Raw genomic sequence first — 27,952 nt, 5'->3', positions numbered from 1 at the left:
AACATCAGTACTTGCCACACCGATGGATCCTCCACCGCATCACAGTGGACTTAAATCCAAGTCCCAGTTTTTTCCAGCTCATCATAAAGGCAACTTCATTGATACCTTCGCCGCCGGAGTATCTACTGACTTTGAGAGACTTTGCAAACCCTCCAACAAACCCAAGGGCCCCAGCAACCTCACATTTCAGCAGAGAAAGGCCATTAAAGAACTGGCAGATGACCCTGACATCATCATCAAATCGTCCGACAAAGGCGGCGGCATCGTCCTGCTCAACAGAACTGACTACCTGAAGGAATCACAGAGGCTCCTCACCAACCGCACCTTCTACAGCAAGCTGCCACAGAACCCCATCACCAGCCAACAGAAAGAGCTCAGCAAACTGCTCAACCGTGGTCTCACAGAGGGCATCACCACAAAGCAGGAGAACAACTACATTCACATCATAGAATCGGACACCCCGCTGTTCTACTACCTGCCCAAAGTCCACAAAGACCAAAAGAACCCACCCGGCAGCCCAATCATTGCCAGCATCCACTCCCTGACATCGAACCTGTCACAGTATGTGGACATCATCCTACAGCCATACGTCCAAGCGCTACCCTCGTACACCAGGGACACCACAGATTTTATTAATTCCATCCTCGATGTAAAGTGGGAAAACCACTACAGCCTTCTCACTATGGACATAACCTCCTTGTACACCATCATTGACCACCTGGGCATTGCCTCAGTATCCCATTTCCTTCAAAGCGATTCCACTATGCCATCGCTCCAGCGCCAATTCATCCTGGACAGCATCCTTTTCATCCTGCAGAACAATACGTTCCAATTCAACGCCAGCATCTACCACCAGTGCTGCAGCACAGCGATGGGGAGCCAATTCGCACCTAGTCTCGCTAACCTCTTTATGGGACACTTTGAAGAGACTGTACTGTACAAACATGAACTGTTTAAACATTGCATACTGTACAAAAAAGATACATGGATGACATCATTTGGGACAGCTCCAAAGAAAACCTCAACAGTTTCCTGACTTCCCTAAATGACAACTTCTGGAACATCCAATTCACCTCTAACCACTCAGAGGAGTACATCGAATACCTGGATATAATTGTCTACCACACCGAGGACAACCAGGTCCAAACCAAGACCGACTTCAAGTCAGTAGATGGGAATAGCTACCTCAACTATGACAGCTGCCATTTCAAAAAAATGGACACAGAACATCCCCTTCGGTCAGTACAAGAGAATCAAAAGAAATTGCACCGAACCCTCAGATTTCGTGAACCAAAGTAAAATCCTGGACCAGCGCTTCAAATCCAAAGGCTACCCCACCTCACTCATCAACCAGAGCAAGCTCAAGGCAAGCAAATTCTCACAAAAAGAGTGCCTGAAACTTAAGGTCATCACCAATGACCCACCTGAGCAAACCCACTCCTTCAACTTCATCACTACCTACAATGATGACCACAAACTCATCAAAAAGATCATCACTGACCACTGGAATACTCTCCTGCTGGACCCCTTTCTCAAAGACATTCTGCCACCCAGACCTAACATCACTTTCAGAAAGAAAGGTCCCTCAAAAATATGCTGGCACCCAGCAAGCTAAAAGCACCGAAGAAACAGACCACCCTGCTCGACACCCCACCTGTCACCGCCTCCTACAGGTGCAGAAAACCCCTTTGCAAATGCTGCAACAACATTGCAAACAAATGCACCAAATTCACCTGCAGGATCACCAACATCACCTACCCCATCAAGTGATCTACCTCCTTGAGTGCCCCTGTGGTCTTCAGTACATCGGGCGTACCATACAACCACTGAATCAACGTATTAACAAGAACAGATCCAATGTCACCAAGTGACAGTGTCTCCAGACATGCAGCGGAAAAACACAGAAGCTATTGCAGGTACCACACCATCACACCTATTGAACACATCTCCGCTGACACTGCCCAACGCTTCGCAATGCTGAGAAAACGCGAAAACTTCTGGATTTTCACCCTTAAGACTTTGACACCCTCGGGTTTGAATGAGTACATCGAAAATGTCACTTAATTCATATCCCCACCCACTGCTGCCCTAATGCCAGTCTACCCACTGATGACAGTTTGCCCACCCTGATCCCTCCACGAGATGCCATCCCGATGCCGCCGCCCGCTGCCACCCCGATGACATCCTGATGATACCACCGGCACCACCCGATGACCACGCTACCTGCCCGACGCCACTACCCGATGACCCCGCCTGCCTCACCGATGCCAGCCAAAGACAAGCTATGAGGTCCCGATGACATCATGACAGCCGCACCAGATGCCTCCTCACTGCGGGACAAGATGACACTGAACCGCCGCAGAAGCCACCTGTCTCTTCCCTCCCCTCTACTTCTTCCTTCCCTTACTGGTATTCATAGCTCCTCTATGAAAATGGTCACTTATATTTCTTGTTTTATTTCCAGGTGTGATCCAGACCCTGATGACCGACCCCGATGACCACCAGATCGGACGACAGCCTGACCGGACGATGTTAAAGTCGGACACCGGCAACCTGACAGCGTTACAAACCTTCTTCCTGATTGGTCACCACCACACCCTGACGGAACGTGATTGGTCGGATTCTTCAAAAAAGAATTGCCGCCGATGCCTCTAGGAACTCTCCAAAGAGGAAATATAAACGTCTGTACCCTGATTGGTCGCCACCCGAACCTGCCCAGCAGCGATTGGTCGAATTCTTCAAAAAAGACTTGCTACTGATGCCTCTAGGAATCTACCAAAGAGGAAATATATGTCCCAACCCCGATTGGTCGCCGCCCAGACCTGCCCAGCAGCGATTGGTTGACATTTTTGAACGATATCCTGCCGCCACCAGCGGCAAAGACTTGCAACCCGAACTCATACTTCCCCTCTCTGATTGGCTCACTCGACATCCAGAACAGCCAATCAGAATTAAGCCTACCATCCCCATGTTTGGATGACATCCCCTCACTGACTTTTTCCCATGACAGCATAACTGTACAAAGCTATGTACGGCACGTTCCTGATTGGTTGCCCCCATACCATCCAGCAGCGAGCGACCAATCAGCTTCAAGAGGCCCGTCTCCATTCATACCCACCGCGGCAACCCTGCACAGAGATGACAGCCTCCTCCCACTGCCTCCTGATTGGTCCCACGGACAACGGCAGCCTTGTGATTGGTCGCCACTATGGACACTTCACGCGGTTCATTTAAACCACCTAAATACCCCTAAAAGACTATGTTATCTATATTTATGTAATGTTTTACATGGTTTTCATGCTCACCACCTGCAATTGAGAAAGGGAGCTGTGACTACAGAAACGCGTCTTGCACTAAGCTTTTTTATTTTCTTTGATTTGATTTCTTTATGCTGTAAAAAATAAATCAATTACTCTATACCCTATACCCACGACTTCGGGTTACTTCCTTGGGAGCGCCACCGCATATTTTTCCTGCTCTTCTGTATCATATCGTAACGGTAGAATAGACTGAGGCTATCCAATTAGCCCAGCGGGTTTGAAATTTGTGATGTGTACCGTTCCCCAAAGCTATAGTACGTTCATAGGTGCAAGTTACGCTCAATTTATTTACTACTTCTGCAATGGAGGGCACATTGGGAGACTTCCATTCTTTAGTGAGTGTTATCTTGGCAACAACACAGGCAATGCTGGTCAACTTGCTCAGTTTTGGGGGAATAGAGTGCATATTAATAAGAAGCAAAACAAACTGGGGGGACCAGGGAGTCTGTATGTGTAACACTTCCTCCAAGAGGGTTCTGCAGTCCGACCAATAAGTAGCATCAACTGGGCAGTCCCACAGTACATGTAAAAGGCTACCTGTGTTACCACAATTCCGCCAACAAAGGGTCAGGATATATAAGTGACAATCTCTCAGGAGTATAGTACCATTGTAGAGTGGTTTTAGTCAGGGACTCCACATGGGAGACACATTGGAAAGCTTTGTGTGCCATCTGGAATGCCTGTTTCCAATCTTGGTCATCTAGAATAACACCTAAAGATTTTTCCCAGGTGCGGAAAGGGTGTGATTTGTAAAAACTAGTAGAGTGTGTGAAAGTAGCATATATCATACTCAGTCCTTTTAGGTTACTGTTTAAAAAAACAAGCCTTGCAGGGTGAGGACGAACACCTGAAGGGGTGAAGGTATTAAGAAAATGCCTAATCTGCAGATACATGTAGAAATCTCGCTTAGGTATGTGATATTTTAACTGTAAGGCTTGGAATGTCATTAGTTGTCCTGTGTCGTATAAATGTCTAACATGGGTAATAACGTGAGGGGGAGGGAGTATTATATGACAACACTATCAGCAGCTGCTGCTGCTTTTAGTTATTTTAACCACGTAATATATGAAGCCTTAATAATAGGGTTATGAAGTGGAAGCAGGGAGACGGAGTCCCCAACAGGGTGAAGCAAAGCATCCGAACTTTGGTATGGGGACATATACGCATGTTCAATGTGTACCCAAGGCGTTTCTAGGCAACCCTTCCACCAGCCACGCAGCGAGCTAACCAAGGTAGCTACATAGTAAGCATAAAGTGCTGGCTGACTTATTCTTTGTCTGTATTGCACATACGGGGGAGTGGCTACCTCCATGTTGGCCTTGCACCCCACCCACCTCTATCAGGTGTGTATATAAGGTGTCTTGGATGTTCCAGACCCTGCCATGCTTACTGAACTGTTCACACAGAGGCATATTCACAGTGTAGGGTCCGTCCCAAGGAGGCCACCTTATCGCGGTGGGACGGTCTAAGCTATTTGACCGCCGGCGGAGACAAATTTGCGAGCTAAGTGCCTCACTATTTCATAGTTTCACATTTGCATCTATTACACCATAGCTATATAGCTCTCCATGTTTTAACTGCATATTCATGTTGCACCTATATCTTTGTGCTGGCAGTGTGCTGCTGCATTCTTCTGTTGCTGTATATCTAGCCTAGTAGCGTGCACCTGTAGGCCAGGTCCATATAATAGTTTGGTATCAACTAAAGTGCTGGCTGACTTATTCTTTGTCTGTATTGCACATACGGGGGAGTGGCTACCTCCATGTTGGCCTTGCACCCCACCCACCTCTATCAGGTGTGTATATAAGGTGTCTTGGATTTTCCAGACCCTGCCATGCTTACTGAACTGTTCACACAGAGGCATATTCTCAGTGTAGGGTCCGTCCCAAGGAGGCCACCTTATCGCGGTGGGACGGTCCAAGCTATTTGACCGCCGGCGGAGACAAATTTGCGAGCTAAGTGCCTCACTATTTCATAGTTTCACATTTGCATCTATTACACCATAGCTGTATAACTCTCCATGTTTTAACTGCATATTCATGTTGCACCTATATCTTTGTGCTGGCAGTGTGCTGCTGCATTCTTCTGTTGCTACATAGTAAGCATGAAGATCTGGCATGAAGACCACCTGCTTCTTTTGCTTTCATTAGGATAGAGCCTGCCAATCTCGGCTTCTTGCCCGACCACACAAACTTGGTTAGTATCGCTTGGGCTGCTGAAAAGAAAGAATTAGGAACAGTGATGGGCAGAGTTCTGTAAAGATATAGGAATCTCGGGAGTAGAAACATTTTAAAAGTGACAACTCGTCCCACCCAGGAGATATATTGGGCTAGTCTCTGTTTCTTCTGCTATTAATTTTGGGAAGGGTTCATAGTTGAGTTTGAATAGGAGTTTATGAGGGGAGGCTAGTTTGATACCTAAATATGTTACGTCTGAAGTGCGCCAATCAAAAGGGTATGTATGTTTGAAAAGTCGTAATGTCTGTTCGGTCATGACGAGAGGTAAGGCCTGTGTTTTTGAGGCGTTACGATGGTAATACGACAGTGTGCCAAAATTGTGAATTATGTCTAAGGCAGCAGGAGCTGAAACAAGGGGCTTAGCAAGAGGGAGGATAATGATATCCGCATATAGGGAAATGAGGTGGGTTTTATTCCCAATTGTAACCCCGGATATTTCGGCACTAGAGCGGATGCGCCAGGGGTTCTAAATACTGTTGAGCGGCATAGGCCATATTCGAATTCGCGAATATATGGACGAATATTCGTCATATATTCACGAATATTCGCGTTTTATTTTCGCATAAGCGAGAAAAATTCGCGAATGCGAAAATTAGCATGTGCGAAAATTAGCATATACAAAATCAGTGTAAGCGAAAATTTGCATATGCGAAAATTAGCATATGCAAATTTTCGTATATGCGAAAATTCGCGCAGTATTATTAGAGCCTTCTTTACACCACACAAGCTGGAAGCAGAGAGGGATGATCACTGTGATGTGTACTGTGAAAAAAAAATTTAAAAAAAAAAAACAAAAATAAACGAATATTCGTAATTACAAATATATAGTGCTATATTCGCGAATATTCACGAATTTGCGATATTCGCGAATAAAATTAGCATTGCGAATATTCGTGAGCAACACTAGTTCTAAACATAAAATGAAAATGAGAGGGGATAGAGGGCACCCCTGCCTCGTGCCATTAGTAATGTTTAAAAGAGCGGACAGAGCAGACAGTATTGGAGAATACTATAGCTGTGGGGCAGACATAGAGTGACATAATTGCTTGCATGATGGGGCCATGAAAGCCCAAATGCCGCAACACCGAGAAGGCATACGACCAGCGAAGCCTGTCAAATTCCTTTTTGGCATCCAGTGCAAGTACCAAGGCAGGGGTGCAGGTTCTCACAATATGGTAAAAAATGTTTAACAGGTGTCTAGTGTTGTCCGCTGCCTGTCGGCCTGGCACAAAGCCAGACTGATCAGCGTTAATCAAAGAGGGCAACACCGTCGCCAAGCGAGAGGCAATTAATTTAGCAAAAATTTTTAGATCTTGGTTGAGTAGTGAGATCGGCCTATAATTTTGGGGAATATCTTGAGATTTCCATGGTTTGGGGAGCGTTACTATCAAAGCCTGAAGGTTTTCTTTAGGGAAAGCCCCTCTGATAAGGGCGTTTGACAAAAATTCCGAAGATATGGAGATATGATATCACAAAAGGTTTTATAATATAAATTAATAAACCCATTTGGTCCTGGGGCCTTTTGGGATGGGATCGATTTAATCGTTTTCACTACCTCGGCTAGTGAAATGGGGAGATTGAGTGTTTCCCGCTGTTGCTCAGTAAGCTTTGGTAGGTGAAGACCAGAAAGAAAAGAGTCTATGGACTCACTCTTCTAGTCGTAGCGGGGAGGGGATGGAATCTTGTAGATTATACAATGAGGAGTAGAAAGCCTGGAAACAGTCAGCTATCCCTTCAGGTGTATAACAAGTGGAGCCAGAGGTAGGGTGTATTAAGTGTGCAATGCGGGACTTGGTATGTCTGGATTTTAAACGAGACGCCAACAGCTTCCCTGCCTTGTCATTTTGTGAGTCGAATTTTGTTTTTGTTCTTCTAAGGTTTTTCTCATATTGGAATAAGAGAAGACCTCCAAGTTCCTGACGGTGAGTGGAGATCTGAGATGCTAAGTCAGGCGATGGGCAGGATTTGTTTTGTGACTCTAAAGCTCTCAGCTCATTTAAAACCTCATCTAAACTTGCCTCCCTCTTATTTTTGCTAAGGAATCCGTAGTTAAAGGGTACCTCTCATCAAATAAACTTTTGATATATTTTAGATTAATGAATGTTGAATAACTTTCCAATAGCATGTTAATGAAAAATATGCTTCTTTCTATTGTATTTTTCCCGATCGGTCCTGTCAGCAAGCATTTCTGACTCATGCTGGAGTCCTAAACACTCAGAGCTGCCAGCCTGCTTTGTTCACAGCCAAACAGGCTGTGAACAAAGCAGGCTGGCAGCTCTGAGTGTTCTCCTTTGTGAACAAAGCAGACTGGCAGCTCGTAGTGTTTAGGACTCCAGCAGGAGTCTGAAATGCTTGCTGCCAGGACTGGTAGGGAGACCCCTAGTGGTCATTTCTTCAAAGTGGAAAATTAAATAGAAAGAAGCATATTTTTTAATAACATGCAATTGTAAAGTTATTCTGCATACATTAATCTATAATATATCAAAATTTTTTTTTGATAAGAGGTACCCTTTAATGAAAAAAAAACCTCATATAGGCTTTGTGGCAATTCCACAGGGTAAAAGTGTCAACTTCAGGGGACATGTTAGCGAAAAAGTAGTCCGTAAGGTCCTTCCGTAATTGCTGGACATGCTCTGGGTGGGACAGTAAAAAGGGGCTAGCTCTCCATAGTTAAGTAGGAGAAGTGTTAAAGTTTTCCCGCAGTGATATGGATATAGCCGCATGGTCTGACCACTTGATGGTTTCAATGGTAGACGTTAATAGTAGAGGAAGCAGAGAACGTCCCACTAGGAACATGTCCAGCCGGGAGTACGTGTTGTGGGTCAGAGAGTGATGAGTGAAATCTCTTTCGGCTGGATATTTTATACGCCACGTGTCATAAATTTCTTCAGACCATGGCAGGTGGGCCAGTGAATGGGGGGACACCCGAGCTGTGGAAGTGGAATCCAGAGATGGGGACCCTTTTTTATGCGATTGGCAATTTGTAATGTGGACCGGAGGAAGCAGTGTTGGCCCAAATTGGGTGCATACAGTGCCACTAGGGTATACGGTATGTGATTTATAGTGCAGGAAAGGATTATGTAGCGCCCCCGAGGGTCGCAAACTACATCAGTCATGGTAAAGGCCGCCGTGTTCCTAATCGCCAACATCACTCCTCCTTTGGGAAAAAAGGCAGTTCAAGTGTCTTTTATTCGGCCTTTCATCGGCCCCTTTGGTGCTTTACAAAACTACTGAAACCAGTAGTTGCCTCTCTTCGAAGTAACAGGGTTCATCTTCTAATTTACTTAGATGACATCCTTCTTTTGCTCCACATGAACTGGAGACTCTCTCTCCTGACTCATCTGGGCTTTCTCAATTACAAGAAATCAGTTCTTTTTCCATCTCAAGAACTAGAATTCCTAGGCTTCATGATAAATACTCAATTGACCACTTTGAGCCTTCCTCCCAGAAGATTAAAACTATTTGGAAAGATTTGCAAAGTTCTCCGCAAAGATCTAATCTCTTTGAGGAGAATAGCTCGAATTGTGGGTCTCCTTTCAGCTTCCTTTCAAGCCATTTTTCCTGCTCCTCTTCATTACAGAGCTCTCCAATGCTTCAAGATTCGCCATTTAAGGGACAGTCTCGGTTATTCAGACGAGATTCATCTCTCCTCAGAAGCCAAAGAACTTCTTTGGTGGCTTGCTCACATAGAATCCTGGAACGGGAAAGCAATAATTAATCCAAACCCATATATTGTTATAGAATCAGAGGCGGCTATCTGGATGGGGTGCTCATTGCGGTTCCCTGTCTACTGGAGGGAAATGGTCTCCATCGGAGTCCCATCTTCACATAAATTGCCTAGAATTACTAGCGGGATTCTTGGCCTTAAAGAGTTTTGCAAAAAACTCCTCCCATTGTTGTATCATCCACCAACATATCAGCTGTGAATACATCAATCATTTGGGAGGTACAACCTCCAAACTTCTTGCCGATTGTGTCAAAGATTTTTGGCATTTCTGACTAGACAAGAATATGGTCCTGAAAGCAGAATACTTTCCAGGAATTTCAAACTCCACAGCGGACTGGTACTCCTGCTATCTGACAGATTCCAGCGATTGGAGACTTCATCCTCTAATCTTCCAAGCAATTAATCTATTATGGGGTCCTCTACATATGGACCTCTTTCACTTCTCATCTCAACACTCAACTTCCTCTCTTCTTCAGCTGGTGTCCAGATCCAGAGGCATATGGTGTAGGCGCCTTCATTCAATTTTGGCCTCGGAAGATACTCTATGCCTTTCTATCTCTTTCCGCGGGTTCTTTTCCAAACCTCCATTCAGAAATCCACGATGGTTCTAATCACTCAACATTAGTTTCCTCCAATTTTAAATCTTCCCACGTCTCCTTCCTCCCATTCCCGATCTTCTTCTGGACCCTCAGGGGAACTATCATCCTTTAATTCTATCCGAACAGTTACCTCTGGTCGCTTGATTGATCTCAGGTCGACAAGATCGGAACTTCAATTTTCTAAATCAACTCAAGACATCCTTTCTGATGCCTGGGCCCCGGGTACCAGATCAGCTAACCGATCGGCCTGGAGACTTTGGATTCATTGGTGTGATCAATGGGATTTGGATCCCTAACAAGCAATTATATCTCACATCTAAAATTTCCTATGTGCATCCTATAACGATGGTAAAGCCTATAGAACCATTAATCTCTATCGTTCAGCGATTTCTTCCAGACATTTTCCTATAGATTCCATTCCCATTGGTAGACATCCTTTAGTTTGCCAATTAACCCCTTAAGGACCCAGCCAATTTTCAGTGTAGGACCGGCCATTTTTTGCACATCTGACCACTGTCACTTTAAGCATTAATAACTCTGGGATGCTTTTACCTTTCATTCTGATTTCGAGATTGTTTTTATGTGACATATTCTACTTTATGTTAGTGGTAAAATTTTGTCGATACTTGCATCACCGGAATCGTCGCAAATCACCGGTGTGAATTTATGTGCATTTGCGCGGGGTGCATGTTGATCGATATCAGCAGTCACTCAGGTCTGGTCCCCTCCCGGCACGCGGAGGGGACCGAAATTCCCACGGGCGTACAAGTATATCCTGGGTCCATAAATACCAGGGTGTCAGGATGTACCCGTACGCCCTGGATCCTTAACTGGTTAAAGGCATTCTTTTCCGTAGACCTCCTTTACCTAAATATAATTCCACTTGGGAAGTCAATATTATTCTAGATACCGTATGTTCATTTCATGAGAGGACAATGATTTATCATTAAAACTTCTCTCTTTTAAAAATTTACAGTTCTCCTCTGCCTTATTTCTGTCAAACGCGCATCCGATGTCAGATCTAGATATATCTCGCAGACAATTTACTCCCCAAGTAGTTATCTTCTCCATATTTCGTCGTACTAAAACAAACCTTCAGTCGGTCTTTTATCCTTCCTTTCCACACCATGAAAAACTCTGTGTGGTTCGTTGTTTTTGCTCTTATGAAACCAGAATGGAACCTCTCAGAATTCCTTCTTTTTCCCAACTGTTGATTTCTTTTTGCAAACCTCAAGCTCCTGTCTCTTCACCAACTCTTGCTAGATGGGTTAGACAAACTATGAGTTTGGCAGGCATATATATCTCGAAATTTGGTGCCCATTCTACTGGGGGAGTTGTTTCTACCAAACTATTCCAATAGGGAGCTTCCCTTTCAGATTTTATGAAAGCTGCCAACTGGTCTTCTGATTCTACTTTTAAAACTTTCTATTTTAATCCAGAATCTCATGTCTCTATGCCCTTATTGTAATTTAATTTTAATGACTATATTATTCTTTGTTATATATGTATTTTATATTTATGACTAGCTTTAAACTAGCATAATATGAGCATCTTGTCTTGCCTTAAAATTGGAATTTTAAAAATTGAAATTTTCCTATTCTGGGTGACAGAAAATTTGAATTTTATTTAAGACAAGACGCAAGTATTATCCCTCCCTAGACCAATCCCTAGAATTCTTTTATTTTCTTTTTAATTTGACAGCTCAACAATAATCCTCTTCTCAACTCATCCTTCCGGTCTATAATCCATTATTGATTGGCTATATCGCAGGATGTTGTTTCTCTTCATTCTCCACAGAAGTCTCATCTTCAGTTTCTTCAAATTGATCCTCTCATCTGATGTTTCAGCGCAAAGAAGGAGGAAGTTACCTGGGCAACAGTTACCTATATTACCTATCCTGGGATCTGATTGGTTACTGTTATGGGACAGCATACTAGGTTGCATCCTAGGTTACATGCTTGTATACACTGTTTATGTTAAACTTTTTCTTGAATATATACAGTACTTATTTGCTGCTGAGTTCAGTAAAAGAAGTTTATAGGTTAATACTCGCGACTTGTCTTTAATAAAATCCAAATTTTCCGTCACCCAGGATTGGAAAATTTCCAATTATAAGAAGAGAAATAAAATCTGTAAAAAAGAAATAAAACTAGCAAAAATTGCAGCAGAGAGAATAATTGCCATAGAAAGTAAAAAGAACCTCAAATATTCTTCACCTACATAAATGATAAGTAATTTTAAACTGAAAATGTTGGCCCCTTAAGAAATAATATGGGGTAATGGTGGAGGAGTATGAGGAAAAGGCCAGTCTACTAAATGAACACTCTACTGTATATACTAATGAAAATTCAATGTTAGATAACAGGGGAGGGAACAAAGTAAATTCTCCTGCAAATCTCACCTTTTTAAACAAAGAAAAAGTGCGGTGCGGCATCCATCCCAGGGTTTTGCAAGAATTAAGTACCGTGATAGACAGACCCTTATTTCTCTTATTTAAATTTTCTAAAATAACAGGGATTGTTATTGGAGCTTAGCAAATGTGGTACCAATATGGTTCTGGAAAACTATAGGCCTTTAAGTTTAACTTCTGTTGTGGGTAAGAGTTTTTATTTTTTTTATTTTTTTTAAGAGATGCTATTCTGGAATATCTTAATGAAAAGAACCTTCTGACACATCAACATGGGTTTATGCGGGATCGGTCCTGTCAGCCTAATCTGATCAGCTTCTATGAGGAGGTCAGTTATAGATTGGTCCAGGGTGAAGCTGTGGATGTTTTATATCTAGACTTTTCTAAGGCGTTTGATACTGTGCCACACAAAAGGTTAGTACATAAAATGAGGATGCTGTGACTGGGGGAGGACATATGTAAATGGGTTAGCAACTGGATTAGTGACAGGAAGCAGAGGGTGGGTATCAATTGAACTTACACTGGTTGGGTAACAGTTACTAATGGGGTACCACAGAGGTCAAAACTGGCCCCATTTCTGTTCAATACGTTTATGAATGACCTTGTAGAGGGATTACAAAATAGAATTTCTATATTTGCAGATGGCACCAAACTAGGTAGGGTGATTACCACAGAGAAGGATAACATAAGCTTGAAGCTGGAGGATTGTGCAAAGACATGGCAAATTAAGTTTAACATGGAAAAATGGGCCAAAAAAACTAAATGTACAATTATGTGTTAAATAATAAGACATTAGGTAAAACTACCGAAAAAGACTTGGGGGTACTGGTGGACAGTAAACTACTTTCGTGATCAGTGCCAGGCAGCGGCTGCCAAGGCTAACAAAGTCATTGGATGTATCAAGAGGGGCATAGAGGCACATGAGAAGAACATTTTTTTGCCTCTGTATAAATCACAGACCACATATGGAGTATTGTGTCCAATTCTGGGCACCTGTATAGAAAAAGGACAAGGCTGAACTGGGGAGGGTGCAGAGGAGGCCGACAAAGAGAATTGATGGTATGAGAGGATTACAGTACCAAGACAGGTTATCAAGCTTGGGGTTATTTAGTTTAGTGGCAATTTGATTATTATGTACAAATATATGAATGGACAGTACAGAGATCTTTCTAGTGATCCTTTTATACATAGGCCGGTAACCATGACAAGGGGGCATCCTCTATGTCTAGAGGAAAGAAGGTTTCACCATGATCACAGAAGAGATTCTTTACTGTAAGAGTAATGAGACTATGGAACTCTCTGTCACATGATGTTGTGATGTCTGACTCAATAAACAAGTTCAAGGGGGGCCTGGATGATTTCTAGAGAGTAATAATATTAAAGGTTATGGATACTAGATTTGTGTGTATAGAATGTTGATCCAGGGATTTATTCTGATTGCCATATTGGGGTTGGGAAGGAATTTTCCCTCTGTCATGGGCAATTGGCCTTACTCTAGAACAACACAGTAGGGTTTTAAGTTTAACTCAACGGATTCTTGTCTTTTTTCAACCTTACAAACTATGTTACAAATTGGCATGACTATTTTCCTTACAAGCAGAGCAATTCAAATTTAGAAAAATGCAAAATTTTTCATTACATTTTGTAATTTTTCACAAATAAAAAGATGCAAGTATCGAAGAAAAATTATCACTTTCTCAAAGTAGAACATGTCACGAAAAAAATCTCAGAATCAAATTCATAAGTAAGAGCATCTCAGATTTATTAATGCATAAAATGACAGAGATCAGATTTGCTAAATTTGGCCGTTTCCCTAACCCCTCACAACGCAGGATGTAAATGTACTTCCTGGTGAGGTGGTACTTAAGGAAAAATAAAAAAAGTGAAAAATTCCCTCCCCCCAATAAAAATGTAAATTGTCCAATTTTCCCCATCTCACCCTCAAAGTGTAAAAACTATTTTTTAACTCCTTGGGTAAGGAGGGCCTATGGATACGCCCTCGCGTCCTGTCATTTAAGGATGGAGGGCGAACCTGTATGCCCTCCGCATTTCCGGTCACCGGACCCAGATGACTGCTGATATCTATCAGCAGGCATCCCGTGGCAATGCCTAGGGGGGTCCTGAGACCCCCCATGTCGTCCGATCCGGGCCAATCGGGTCACCGGTGACCCGATCGCCGGGAAAATAAGAATGATCGGAGCTGTCAGAGACATCTCTGACCATCCTAAAAGATAGGAGCGAGGTGGCAGTGCTACCACCTCCTCCTATCCCCTGCCATTGGTCTATAAGGCTGACGACCAATGGCAGGAGTGGGCAGGAGGGGTTAGAGTTCATTTCCCCCACTCTGCCCGCCGATCAAAGTCCAGGCAGAGCAGGGGGGGGGGGGGGGGGAGACACGAGCGGCGAGGGGGGGGGGGGGGGGGAGCATGGCCATCTCCGAGTACCGGCGGTATCTCCGAGTAGCGGCGGACGGAAAGTGCGGCGGTGGAGAAGGCTGCAGTGAAGATCGCGGAAAGTGATCTTCACTGTGGCCTTGTAAAAGCTACAAATCTACCACTCACAGCATGCCCAGACATTCCAAAGGCTGCCTGGGCCTGCTGGGAGTGGTAGTTTTGCAACATCTGGAGGGCCACAGTTTGGAGACCACTATGTAGGGGTCTCTAAACTGTAGTCCTCCAGATGTTGCAAAACTACAGCTTTCAGCATGCACTGACTGTCTGGGCATGCTGGGAGTTGTAGTTTTCCAACATCTGAAGTAGCACCGTTTGGAGACCACTATACGGTGGTCTCCAAACTGTAGCCCTCCAGATGTTGCAAAACTACAATTCCCAGCATGGCCAGACAGTCAGGGATGCTGGGCATGTAGTTCTACAATATCTGGCCCTTCAGATGTTGCAGAACTACAACTCCCAGCATGCCTGGAGTTGTAGTTTTTCAACATCTGGAGGGCTACAGTTTGGAGAATACTACTTAGCGGTCTCCAAACTGTTCTTCCCCAGTTGTTGCATAACTACAGCAACTAGCAGGCCCAGACTGTCCAGGCATGCTGGGAGTTGTAGTTCTGCAACATCTGAAGGGCCAGACATTGCAGAACTACACGCCCCGCATCCCTGACTGTCTGGCCATGCTGGGAATTTTTGCAAAAGCTGTCGGCACACTGGTTGGGAAACACTGAGCTAGAGTCTGTTTCCAAACTCAGTGATTCCAACCAGTGTGCCTTCAACTCCCAGAATGCACTGACAGACCGTACATGCTGGGAGTTGTAGTTTTGCAACAGCTGGAGGCACACGGGTTGGAATCACTGAGCTAGAGTCTGTTTCTTAACTCGGTGGTTCCCCACCAGTGTGCCTACAGCCGTTGCAAAACTACAACTCCCAGCATGTATGGAATGTCAGTGCATTCTGGGAGTTGTAGTTTTGCCACAGCTGAAGTTTTACCCCTTATGAAAAGGTAAATTTGGGGGATACACCAGCAGGTTAGTGTAACAAAATTAAAATGTTTACACTAACATGCTGGTATTGCCTTATACTTTTCATTTTCACAAGAGGTAAAAAGAGAAAAAGACCCCCAAAATCTCTAACGCAATTTCTTCCGAGTACGGAAATACCCCATATGTGGACGTAAAATGCTCTGCGGACGAACTACATGGCTGAGGAATGAGAGAGCACCATGTACATTTGAGGCCTAAATTGGTGATTTGCACAGGGGTGGCTGGTAGTAACAGCGGTCCTGACATGAACTCAAAAAATGAAAAAAAAACCACATGTGACCACATTTTGGAAACTACACCCCTCACAGAACATAACAAGGGGTATAGTGAGCCTTAACAACCCACAGGACTAACAAATTTTTGTTAAAGTTGGACATGAAAATAAAAAATTAGTTTTTTTCCCCTGAAATGCTGGTGTTACCCCAAATTTTTCATTTTCACAAGGGGTATTAGGAAAAAATCCACCCAAAATTTTTAACACCATTTTTACTGAGTAAGAACATACCCCATATGTGGATGTAAAGTGCTCTGCCGGCGAACTACAATGCTCAGACGAGAAGGAGCGCCACTGGGCTTTTTGAGAGAGCATTAGGCTGGAATTGAAGGCTATGTGCGTTTACAAAGCCGCCATGGTGCCGAAACAGTGGACCCACTCCACATGTGACCCCATTTTGGAAACTACACCCCTCACAGAATTTAATAAGGGGTGCAGTGAATATTTACACCCTACTGGCGTTTGACAGATCTTTGGAACAGTGGGCTGTGCAAATGAAAAATTACATTTTTCATTTTTACTGACGACTGTTGGGGGGAGGGGGGTTGTCCACTGTACTGGCACCACGGGGGGCTTTGTAAACGCACATGGCCCCCGACTTCCATTCCAAACAAATTCTCTCTTTAAAGGCTCAATAGCGCTCCTTCTCTTCTGAGCACTTTACATCCACATATGGGGTAATTCCATACTCAGAAGAAATTGGGTTACACATTTTTGGGGGCTTTTTCTCCTATTAACCCTTGTGAAACTGAAAAATTTGGGGTAACACCAGCATTTTATTGAAAAAAATATTTTTATTTTCACGTCCCAAGCACCTGTGGGGTGTTAAGGCTCAATATACTCCTTGTTACGTTTCTTGAGGGGAGTAGTTTCCAAAATTGTATGTGATGTGTATTTTTTTATACTGTTCTGGCATCATGGGGGCTTCCTAAATTCGATATGCCCCCCATAAACCATTTCAGAAAAATTCGCTCTCCAAAAGCCCAATGTCACTCCTTCCCTTCTGAGCCCTCTAGTGCGCCCACAGACCACTATATATCCACATATGAGGTATTTCCTTACTCGAGAGAAATGGGGTTACAAATTTTGTAGGGAATTTATTCCTATTAATCCTTGTGAAAATGAAAAGTTCTGGGTAACACCAGCATTTGTGTTAAAAAAATCAAATTTTTCATTTTCACGTCCCACTATAACGAAAGTTCGTCAATCACCTGTGGGGTGTTAAGGCTCACTAATCCCCTTGTTATGTTCCTTGAGGGATGTAGTATCCAAAATTGTATGCCATGTGTTTTTTTTGTTTTTTTACTGTTCTGGCATCATGGGGGCTTCCTAAATGCGACATGCCCCCCAAAAACCATTTCAGCAAAATTAGCTCTCCAAAACCCCATTGTCGTTCCTTCCCTTCTGAGCCCTCTAGTGCACCCACAAAGCACTTTACATCCACATAGGACATATTTTCTTACTCAAGAGAAAATTACTTGCAAGTTTTGGGGGGCCTTTTTACCTTTTACCCCTTGTAAAAATGAAAAAAAAAATGGGGCTCCAATAACATTTTAGTGTAAAAAAAAAAAAATTTAGATTTTGATTTTTCTCCTCCATTTTGCTGCTATTCCTGTGAAACACCTAAACGGTTAAACTTTTTGAATGTCATTTTGAATACTTTGAGGGGTGCAGTTTTCATAATGGGGTCCATTATAGGGAATTTCCAACATAAAGACCTTCAAATTCACTTCTAAACTTAACTGGTCCCTGAAAAATTCAGATTTTGAAATTTTCGGGAAAAATTGGAAAATTGCTGCTATACTTTGAAGCCCTCGAATGTCTTCAAAAAGTTAAAACATGTCAACTTTATGATGCAAACATAATTTAGACATATTGTATATGTGAATCAATATGTAATTTATTTGACATGTCCCTTTTCCTTACAAGCAGAGTGCTTCAAAGTAAGAAAAATGCAACATTTTCAAATTTTTCCAAGTATCGACATAAATTTACACTAAAATAAAGTAGAATATGTCACGAAAGGAAAATCTCGTAATCAAATTTATAAGTAAAAGCATCCCAGAGTTATTCATGCATAAACTGATAGTGGTCAGATTTGCAAAAAATGCTCCTGTCCTTAGGGTTATAATGGGCTCCGTCCCCAAGGGGTTAAAACATATTTGGTATCGCTGCGTGCGTAAATATGAACTATTAAAATATGTTAATGATACTGTATGGTGAACGGTGAAGTCCAAAATTACAGCTTTTTTTTTTTTATAACATTTTATTCCCAAAAATTGATAAATTTATTAAAAGTTTGATATATGCAAATATGGTATCAATAAAAAGTGGAAATTGAGGCTCAGGGTCAATGAATATTGGATTAAGATAGGTTTATTGAGTAATATATGTAGGTATACATATAAATATGAAGTATGTGCCGAACCTCGAAAAAAGGAAAACGTAAAAATAAAATTGTAATTAAGGCCAAAATGGGCTGAGTCCTTAAGGGGTTAAAGGGGTGCTCCGGGGAAGAAAAATTAAAATGACCCAAAGCCACTACAATGCCTGTTCTGTGTCCCCTGTAGTTAGCCATGCAATTTTGCCAGCTCCTGTGGCCTAAATATTATCTCCTAAATATTATTTTTCCTTGCTTGCAGCCGAGACTACGACTCCCAGCAGTCAATGCGGCACAGTGTAATGGCTGCCAGCCAATTGCTCTTACTATCTGTGTGCATCTGTGTTTTTGTTAGCAGCACACACTGAATGACTTTTCTTTCAAACTATCCTTTCCCCCAGTAATAAATCATGCTATGCTCTGAATGGCAGCAGTCAGTGATAAGATCTACAGCAGGAAAAGAGCAGCATTATGTGCTGAGTTGTGACTGAGTATCTTCATAGGAGAAGCTGGCAAGATCCTCACACATGGAGGAGAGGTGTGGCTGTGAAGCCAGAAATCATGTGGTGAGTCTTCCAGGAGAGTGGGGGCTATTCTCACTGCAGGGTTTGCAAAGAGACAAGCAGGATCAGATTATGACGTCTTTCTCTGACTAATGTAAGGGACAGCTGAAAGAGGGAAACTGCTCTATATAACTAATGCAGTGTTTCTCAATTCCAGTCCTCAGGACCCCCTTTCACAGGTGACATAATTAGTCAGTGAATCAGGCATCACCACAATTATATCACCTGTGAAAGACTAAGGAAATCTTGAAAACATGACCTGTTAGGGGGCCCTGAGGACCTAACGCACCAGGACGTACATTTACATCCTATACATGACCGCGAGCATCGGAGCGATGCTCGGGTCATGCGCGGCAGGTTCCAGCTGCTGCCAGGGGCCCGCCGGTAATGGCTGGCATCCTCGATTGTGCGGATGTCCGCCATTAACCCCTCAGATGCCGTGATCAATATAGATCACTGCATCTGCGGCAGTGCGGTCACTAAAATGGATGATAGGATCGCCTGCAGCGATCCGATCATCCAGAACGGCAGATGGAGGTCCCCTCACCTGCCTCCCACAGGTCTGAGTCCTTAAAGAGGTTAAAAGGGAATTCCTGTGAAAAAATTTTTTTCAAATCAACTAGCTCCGGAAGGTTAAATTGTGAAGGACCAATGATGTACCGGCACGTCATGAGTCCACTCCCATTCTATAACGCGGGGCCACGACCATAGCAGGTCGGGCCCAGCCTCTAACAACGGCCGGGACCCTTGGCAAATAGCGCGCGGCACTGATCAGGGTGCCGCACGCTATTAACCCTTTAGACGCAGTGTTCAAAGTTGATTGCCGCATCTAAAGTGAAACTAAAACGTTGCCGGTTAGCTCAGGGAGCTGTTCGGGATCGCCGCGGCAAAATCGCGGCATCCCGAACAGCTTACAGGACAGCCGGAGGGTCCCTTAGCCTTCCTCCTTGCTGTCCGATCTGCGAATGACTGCTCAGAGATTCAGGCATGAGCAGTCAAGCGGCAGAATCATCGATCAATGGTTTCCTATGAGAAACCATTGAACGATGTAAAAGATCAGTGTGTGCAGTGTTATAGGCCCCTAAGTGAAAAAAAAAGTGAAGATCGATCATTTAACCCCTTCCCTAATAAAAGTTTTAATCACCCCCCCTCTTCCCATTTAAAAAAAAAAAAATGTAAAAAAAGAAAAAAAGCGTGTAAATAAAAAAAAAAAATGTATAGGGTCAGAAGAAGACAATTTTAAACATATAAATTTTCCTGCATGTAGTTATGATTTTTTTCATCCAAATCAAACCTACATAAGTAGGGTATTATTTTAATCGTATGGACCTACAGAATAAAAGCGAAGGTGTCATTTTAAAATGTACTGTGTAGAAACGGAAGCCCCCAAAATTACAAAATGGCGTTTATTTTTCAATTGTGTCTCACAATGATTTTTATTTCCGTTTTGCCGTAGATTTATGGATAAAATGACTGATGTCATTACAAAGTAGAATTGGTGGTGCAAAAAATAAGCCATCATATGGATTATTAGGTGCCAAATTGAAAGAGTTATGATTTTTTAAAAGTAAGGAGAAAAAAAAATGCAAGAACTGAAAAACCCCGGGTCCTTAAGGGGTTAAACCGATTTTTTATTTTCTTCTATTTAAAAAAACTCAACCGTTCCAGTTCTTATCAGCTGCTGTATACTACAGAGAAATTTGTAAAGTTCTTTCCAGTCTGACAAAAGCGCTCTCTGCTGATTCCTCTGTCCGTGTCAGGAACAGGAGAGGTTTTCTATGGGGATTTGCTGACAAGAACAGAGGTGTCAGCAGAAAGCACTGTTGTCAGACTGGAAAGAATTCCACAATTTTCTCTACAGTATACAGCAGCTGATAAGTAGTGAAAGGGTTAAGATTTTTTAATTTAAGTAATTAACAGATCTGTTTAAAGGAGATATGCAGTAAAAAAAAAAAAAAAAGAAAAAACTTTTTTCCCTGTGCCCGGGCTGCAAAAAAACAACTCACCTTCCTGCGTTCCCCCATTACGGAAATATCGTGTCCTGTTCCTCCGCAGCTGCAGGTCTTCTGGCTTCTTTAGGCTCAGAAAGTCACAGAGCCGTCAGCGTATCGCCAGCCGTCAGCGTATCACCGGCCGCAGCGATGTCCCGCCTCGGCCGGTGATAGGCTGAGCGCACTGTGACGTAAGGAGCTGGCCAGAGCTCCTTACATGACAGACGCTCTGAGACTTTTCACAAAAAATTGCACGATAAATTAGTGACCACTACACAAAGTGATCTACTTAAGAAAGACACTTCATGGTCAGGAAATGTAAACAGTCTAAATGAAATCATCAAAGAAAAGGCATAGCTACCGGCACTGCTGTGTTAACGGTGATAGGTGTGCACCAGATGGAAAGTATGAAGCATAATTCCTCTCAGGGTGCTACATCCAGAACGAAACAAATTCAATATCCACACAGAAAGAATGGTAGACGGCACTCACCAGGGAAATGCTTAAACTTCTTTATTTGCTTCAACAACCGTGTCACATCAATGGAGCAGTGTCATGCAGGTTACATGGCGGAGATGCTGGGGATACAGTGTGGAGGTAACAGCTGTGTCGTTCTTCCGTACTTCTTCAAACCACCAAGTCTGAAGAAGTACGGAAGTAGGACACAGCTGTTACCTCCACGCTGTATCCCCGGCGTCTCCGCCATGTAACCTGCATGACACCGCTCCAGTGATGTGACACGGTTGTTGAAGCAAATAAAGAAGTTGAAGCATTTCCTTGGTGAGTGCCGTCTACCATTCTTTCTGTGTGAGTCTAAATGAAATGTCGCACGAGGCCAGCCTGCAACAAATTTACATGAAAAAAGCAGTCCAAACCGATTGATAACTGCCCCTCAATGTTCTCAAGTATCTAACATGTTTACAAATGTATAAGATATACAAAGACAACATGTGCATCTTAGAGTTAGTCACCTTAGTGAGGATATCAGTTGGTTTTGTGCCCATGGTCATGGTTCCCTTAGGTTCATCAGAGGTAATTTCATCTTCAGAGTCAGAGTCTTCAACAAGCCACCTCTTTTGAGCCTCAGACATCATTTCCCTACATATAATAATGTAAATAACCAGGTTTATTTTTGTCATTACATTTACACCACTGAACACAAGATAAATACCATAGAAATACAGATAAAACTACCTGATCTGCTTTTCATCTTCCTCCTCCTCCCTCTTCTTCATTTCTTCTTCTGTCTCTCTGTAGACACCTAACATAGACTCAAAGTCCACACTGGCCTGACGTTGGTTTAGCTCTTTCAATTCTTGTAAATTCTCCAAGATATCCATTTCCATTTTGGAGTCCTTTGTCCTATTTTCAAGGACCTAAAATATTTTTGTAATTAGTTTTTTAGATTATTGTAACTAGAGATTGACTATAGAATGTCTAATTTGGTTGACAAAGAGGGGGAATCTACCATTTTACATGTAGTCTTTTTTTTAAACATATCTTTTAATAACATTTTATAAAGTTAACAATTACAAAAATACACAACAATCTTCAACAGACAAGAAGGGCACTTCCCAGCACAGATATTTGATAGAAAGGCACAATATACAGTGTATATACAGTGTATAATATGAAAATTCGGATCAGGCTTGATCACATAAAAGTGGAACATCTGAAGGAACGCAAACCTCTGGAGTTTTTATGTAAACCCCCAGGAAGTTCTTTTCTTTTTGAATTTCCTTTTCGTCTGACCACTGTGTTCTCTGCTGCCATCTCTATGTCAGGAACTGTCCAGAGCAGGATAGGTTTGCTATGGGGATTTGTTCCTGCTTTGGACAGAGGTGGAAGTAGAGAGCACATTTGGTCAGACAGAAAGGAGATTCAAAGAGAAAATAACTTCCTGAGGCACATACAGCAGCTGTTAAGTGCTGGAAGGATTAAGATTTTTGTAATAGAAGTAATTTACAAATATATATATATATATATATATATAGAAAAAATGTTGCCCGGACCTTCCAAGGTAGTGTGATCAATTGTATATAGAAAATAGATTACTGGGTCGTGCTCCAATGAGAATTCAAAACAGTTATTTATTTAAAATATATTTTAATACAGTGCATTACTCCTCACAGGGCCCGTGTGAGAAGAACACATATAATGTATATACAAATACAGACAATCTTTAAAAAAATAAACAAATTTAAAATTAGTTTAAAAAATATATATCACTGGCATATAAGATTGCTCTATATAGGCATAATATAACTCGATCCTATATGTATCCCCACGGTATTAGGATGATACAATATATTTAGATTGCTTAAGTGTCCTTTTATATATGACAGTTTTGTATCAAGTTAAATACTGTGTTACCGGTCCTGTGGTGGAATAAATGAATTGGCTCGGACAGCTCTCGCTGAAGGCAGTTATGGTTGTTCCTGTGCCTAAATATAAAAACTGCAGACGGCGGTCTCAGATGGTGCTGTGGCTTTAGCTTACAGAGTCCAGATGAAACGCGGTGGTGGTCGTAACAGGCTGGTGGCGCTGGCAGGCGCCGATAGTAATTGATTGCCGGGAGACCGTTGGTGCTGGCAAGCGCTTGTGATTTCCTCACCGCTGGACTTGTAGAAAGCCAGAGATCGCACGCTGAGTAGATGGAGCTCGCCTCATGTAGGTGGCGTGTGACGTCAGCTGAGCCGGAGCTGGAGATGTAAAATCAGGACCGGACACAAGCCTGAATCGGCTAATGCGTAGAGAGTCCGCGGTAAGTGATCAACTTACTTCGTGGGTAATGGACACATTTCATACAGAGCATAAGTGCCAGTGGACAAGACTAGATGCGTTTCAGGGTTCTCAAATGCAACCCTTTCCTCAGTAGTCATGATGGTTGCAATCGCTGTCTATTTATAGGAGCACGAATCCCATGAATTAACAAAATTCCAAGTACCGTATTTATCGGCGTATAACACGCACTTTTTAGGCTAAAATTTTTAGCCTAAAGTCTATTTGCGTGTTATACGCCGATACACCCCCAGGAAAGGCAGGGGGAGAGAGGCCGTCGCTGCCCGCGCATGACGTCAGTGCGCCGCGCCATGCAGCGCATAGCAACGACGCAGGGGACGCACGCCGGAGGCCTGAAGCAGCGCGGACCCGACCCCGGCAACAGGTAATTATGCCACCGGGGATGGGGGAGGCAACGGGGCAGCGGCGCCGGCAATGGGTGCCGCTGCCCCTTCTCTCCCCCTGGCTGTCGGCACCGCTTCTCTCCCCCTGGTAATCGGCGCCGGCAACGATAGTCAGGGGGACAGAACGGGCAGCGGCGCAGATAGCCAGGGGGAGAGAAGGGTCGGCAGCAGGGCTCTAGACCCCAGGAAAGGCAGGGGGAGAGAAGCGGGCAGCGACGGCCTCTCTCCCCCTGCCTTTCCTGGGGGTGTATCGGGGTATACAAGCGCACACACGCACCCTTATTTTACCATAGATATTTGGGTAAAAAAACTTTTTTTACCCAAATATCCTTGGTGAAATGAGGGTGCATGTTATAGGCCGGTGCGTGGTATACCCCGATAAATACGGTAATAACAAAAAAAATGACATGGATTGGTCAAAAAGATTATCTAGAGAGCAAAAATATACATAAAGATGTGTGTGTGTGTGTGTGTGTGTGTGAATACCGTCTAAGACGGAAAAAATATGTTTTTGATTGCTATCACAAGGTTGTGAATATAAGTAAAACTAACTAAACTACAAGTGATATATAGATTCCATAATTATAGAATCAAATAATATATAATTCAGTGTCTGTTATTAATGCATTATGCATAATTGAAATAAATAAAAATGTGTATAATATGATAGTGAACGCTAATGTAAAAATGTGATATCCAGTACAAATATAGGTGTTTTTGAGAGTGATACAAATAAATAAATAAAATTAAAATATAAAATGAAATAAATATATATAATATATAAAATTAAAATTATAGTATATACTATAATTTTTATTTTATATATTAAATATATATTTGTTATTTCATTTTAATTTTATTTATTTATTTATTTGTATCACTCTCAAACACTCCTATATTTGTACTGGATATCAAATTTTTACATTAGTGTTCACTATCATATTATACACATTTTTATTTATTTCAATTATGCATAATGCATTAATAACAGACACCTAATTATATATTATTTGATTCTATAATTATGGAATCTATATATCACTTGTAGTTTAGTTAGTTTTACTTATATTCACAACCTTGTGATAGCAATCAAAAACGTATTTTTTCCATCTTAGACGGTATTCACACACACACATCTTTATGTATATTTTTGCTCTCTAGGTAATCCTTTTGACGAATCCATGTCATGTTTTTGTTATTACTTGGAATTTTGTTAATTCATGGGATTCGTGCTCCCATAAATAGACAATCAGCAACCATCATGACTACCGAGGAAAGGGTCGCATTTGAGAACCCTGAAACGCGTCTAGTCTTGTCCACTGGCACATATGCTCTGTATGAACTGTGTCCATTACCCACGGAGTAAGTTGATCACTTACCGCGAACTCTCTACGCATTAGCCGATTCAGGCTTGTGTCCGGTCCTGATTTTACATCTCCAGCTCCGGCTCAGCTGACGTCACATGCCACCTACACGAGGCGAGCTCCATCTACTCAGCGTGCGATCTCTGGCTTTCTCCAAGTCCAGCGGTGAGGAAACTGACATCACAAGCACTTACCAGCGCCAACGGTCTCCCGGCAATCAATTACCATCGGCGCCTGCCAGCGCCACCAGCCTGTGACGACCACCACCGCGTTTCATCTGGACTCTGAAAGCTAAAGCCACAGCACCATCTGAGACCGCCGTCTGCAGTTTTTATATTTAGGCACAGGAACAACCATAACTGCCTTCAGCGAGAGCTGTCCGAGCCAATTCATCTATTCCACCACAGGACCGGTAACACAGTATTTAACTTGATACAAAACTGTCATATATATATAAAAGGACACTTAAGCAATCTAAATATATTGTATCAGCCTAATACCGTGGGGATACATATAGGATCGAGTTATATTATGCCTATATAGAGCAATCTTATATGCCAGTGATATATATTTTTTAAACTATTTAATTTTAAATTTGTTTATTTTTTAAAGATTGTCTGTATTTGTATATACATTATGTGTGTTCTTCTCACACGGGCCCTGTGAGGAGTACAGGTGAGTATAACGTCCAATATTTAAAGGAGTACTCTGGTGCAGAGTACTCCTGCTCCGTCCTGCAAAAAAATTTAAATAAACCATCCCTCACCTTCCTGGGTTCCCGCGGAGCGTCACTACAGCTGATCGGTCCTCCGGTCCATCTTCTTCATACTTCCGTGTGAACGAAGCGTCACATGGCGCTCAGCCTACTATGGGCCGAGGCAGAACATCGCAGCGGCTGGCGATAGGCTGAGCGCCATGTGACGCTTCGTTCACACGGAAGTATGAAGAAGAAGGACCGATCAGCTGTAGTGGCGCTCCGCGGGAACCCAGGAAGGTGAGTGATGGTTTATTTTCTTTTTTTTTTTGCAGCCCGGGCAGGACGGAGCAGGAATACTCTGCACTAGAGTACTCCTTTAACATTGCACGGATCCCTCAACACACAATGGTTTCAACAAACGATAGTTCATTTGGAACGGATTACCATCGTATGTGTATTTTGTGCCTTATTCTATTTTAACACGACATTAGTTTAAAAATGTTGTGGGTACGCCAGCATGTACGTGTCCTAAAATTAATAAGGTGTGCAGTATAGTTTAAACCTTAAAATTAATAGAGTTATTAGTTATATAATAATTTTTTTCCATAATTAGCATTAACATTTACATAGCAGCTTTGTTTCATGGTGCAGAACAAGAACAGTTGTTAAAGTGGGTGTTAATGTCCTTTTCTGCAGACGTATGCACTTTCTGTAAGCCAGGTTAGACCTGGAATACATATTCGAATTTTAAATGGAGATGCAACTTTTTTTTCTTCATAAATAGCGACTATCGCATTTGATAAATACAAGACCACTGCAAAGTTAAAAGAAAAAATAATTACTACGTGAGCAGATTTCAGAAATGTGCTTTGGAATCCGCAAAAATCTAAAAGTTGCAGCATGTAAAAGAAAAGTCGCACGTGCGCAAGTACGTGCAACTTTTTTTACTACAGAGCTTGATAAATCTCCTATGTGATTATTTTTCCCTATGTATTAATGTGTTTTTTTGGCATGTGAAGTGGCAACTTACTGTCGCTAATGCCTTGATCTTGACTCTAGATACAATATTTCTTGCCACAATGATTTACTTCATTTACAAATTTAGCTTTTGCCTGTATACCTACATGTCTGTCTTGTTTGACCACTAACCTGTCTTGTTTGACCTCTAGTTACATAACTGGGCACATTGTAGCTGACACACCTGTAAATGGACATTTATGTATTATTTGGGTTGCTATCAATGTCATTTCTATGAAGGTATGTGGCTGCTGTCACTAAGCTACGCTGGTTTACTGATTAAAAGACTTAATTCCCAAGCAATCGTTTTAGTACCTTCATGGGATTATTTAGCTCCTCTTCTTCACGTTCTTTCTGAAACCGCTTCTCTTCCTCCTCAATGAGCTTTTCTGCTTGAAAATTCCGTGTAGCACCATGTTCCATGGCATAGTCTGTATTTTCTGGATCTGTCTATGAAAATTGCAAAAGATAAAATAGGTACAACATCGAGGAATTAATGAAAGTCAAAACTAAAATCAGTACATACAGCATAATATCCGATAATATTATATCCAATATATACATATACAATATATACATAATATCCAACTACTGACATCAATGATGTCCAAATACTATAGTTGGACCCCCACCAATCAGTACATACAGCAAGGTATACATAGATGATTCAAGTATACCGTATATATTCGAGTATAAGCCGA

General features: G+C 42.4%; 1 protein-coding gene across 2 annotated transcripts in view; it reads right to left on the bottom strand.

The window, feature by feature from the left end:
• Positions 1–27,952, bottom strand: part of YJU2 (YJU2 splicing factor homolog) — a 133,943-nt gene that overhangs the window by 68,249 nt on the left and 37,742 nt on the right. For both annotated transcript variants that reach the window (XM_056571862.1, XM_056571857.1), the window contains exons 4-6: positions 27,567–27,701; positions 22,183–22,364; positions 21,960–22,086 (exon numbers count right to left, since the gene is read on the bottom strand). In XM_056571862.1, coding sequence (XP_056427837.1) covers positions 21,960–22,086; positions 22,183–22,364; positions 27,567–27,701 — 444 coding nt within the window. The remainder of the gene's footprint in view (positions 1–21,959; positions 22,087–22,182; positions 22,365–27,566; positions 27,702–27,952) is intronic.

Source organism: Hyla sarda, chromosome 1 (assembly GCF_029499605.1).
Source record: "Hyla sarda isolate aHylSar1 chromosome 1, aHylSar1.hap1, whole genome shotgun sequence".
Classification (NCBI taxonomy): domain Eukaryota; kingdom Metazoa; phylum Chordata; class Amphibia; order Anura; family Hylidae; genus Hyla; species Hyla sarda.
Note: the sequence above shows the minus strand (reverse complement) of the source record. Positions and strands in the feature narration are given on the sequence as shown.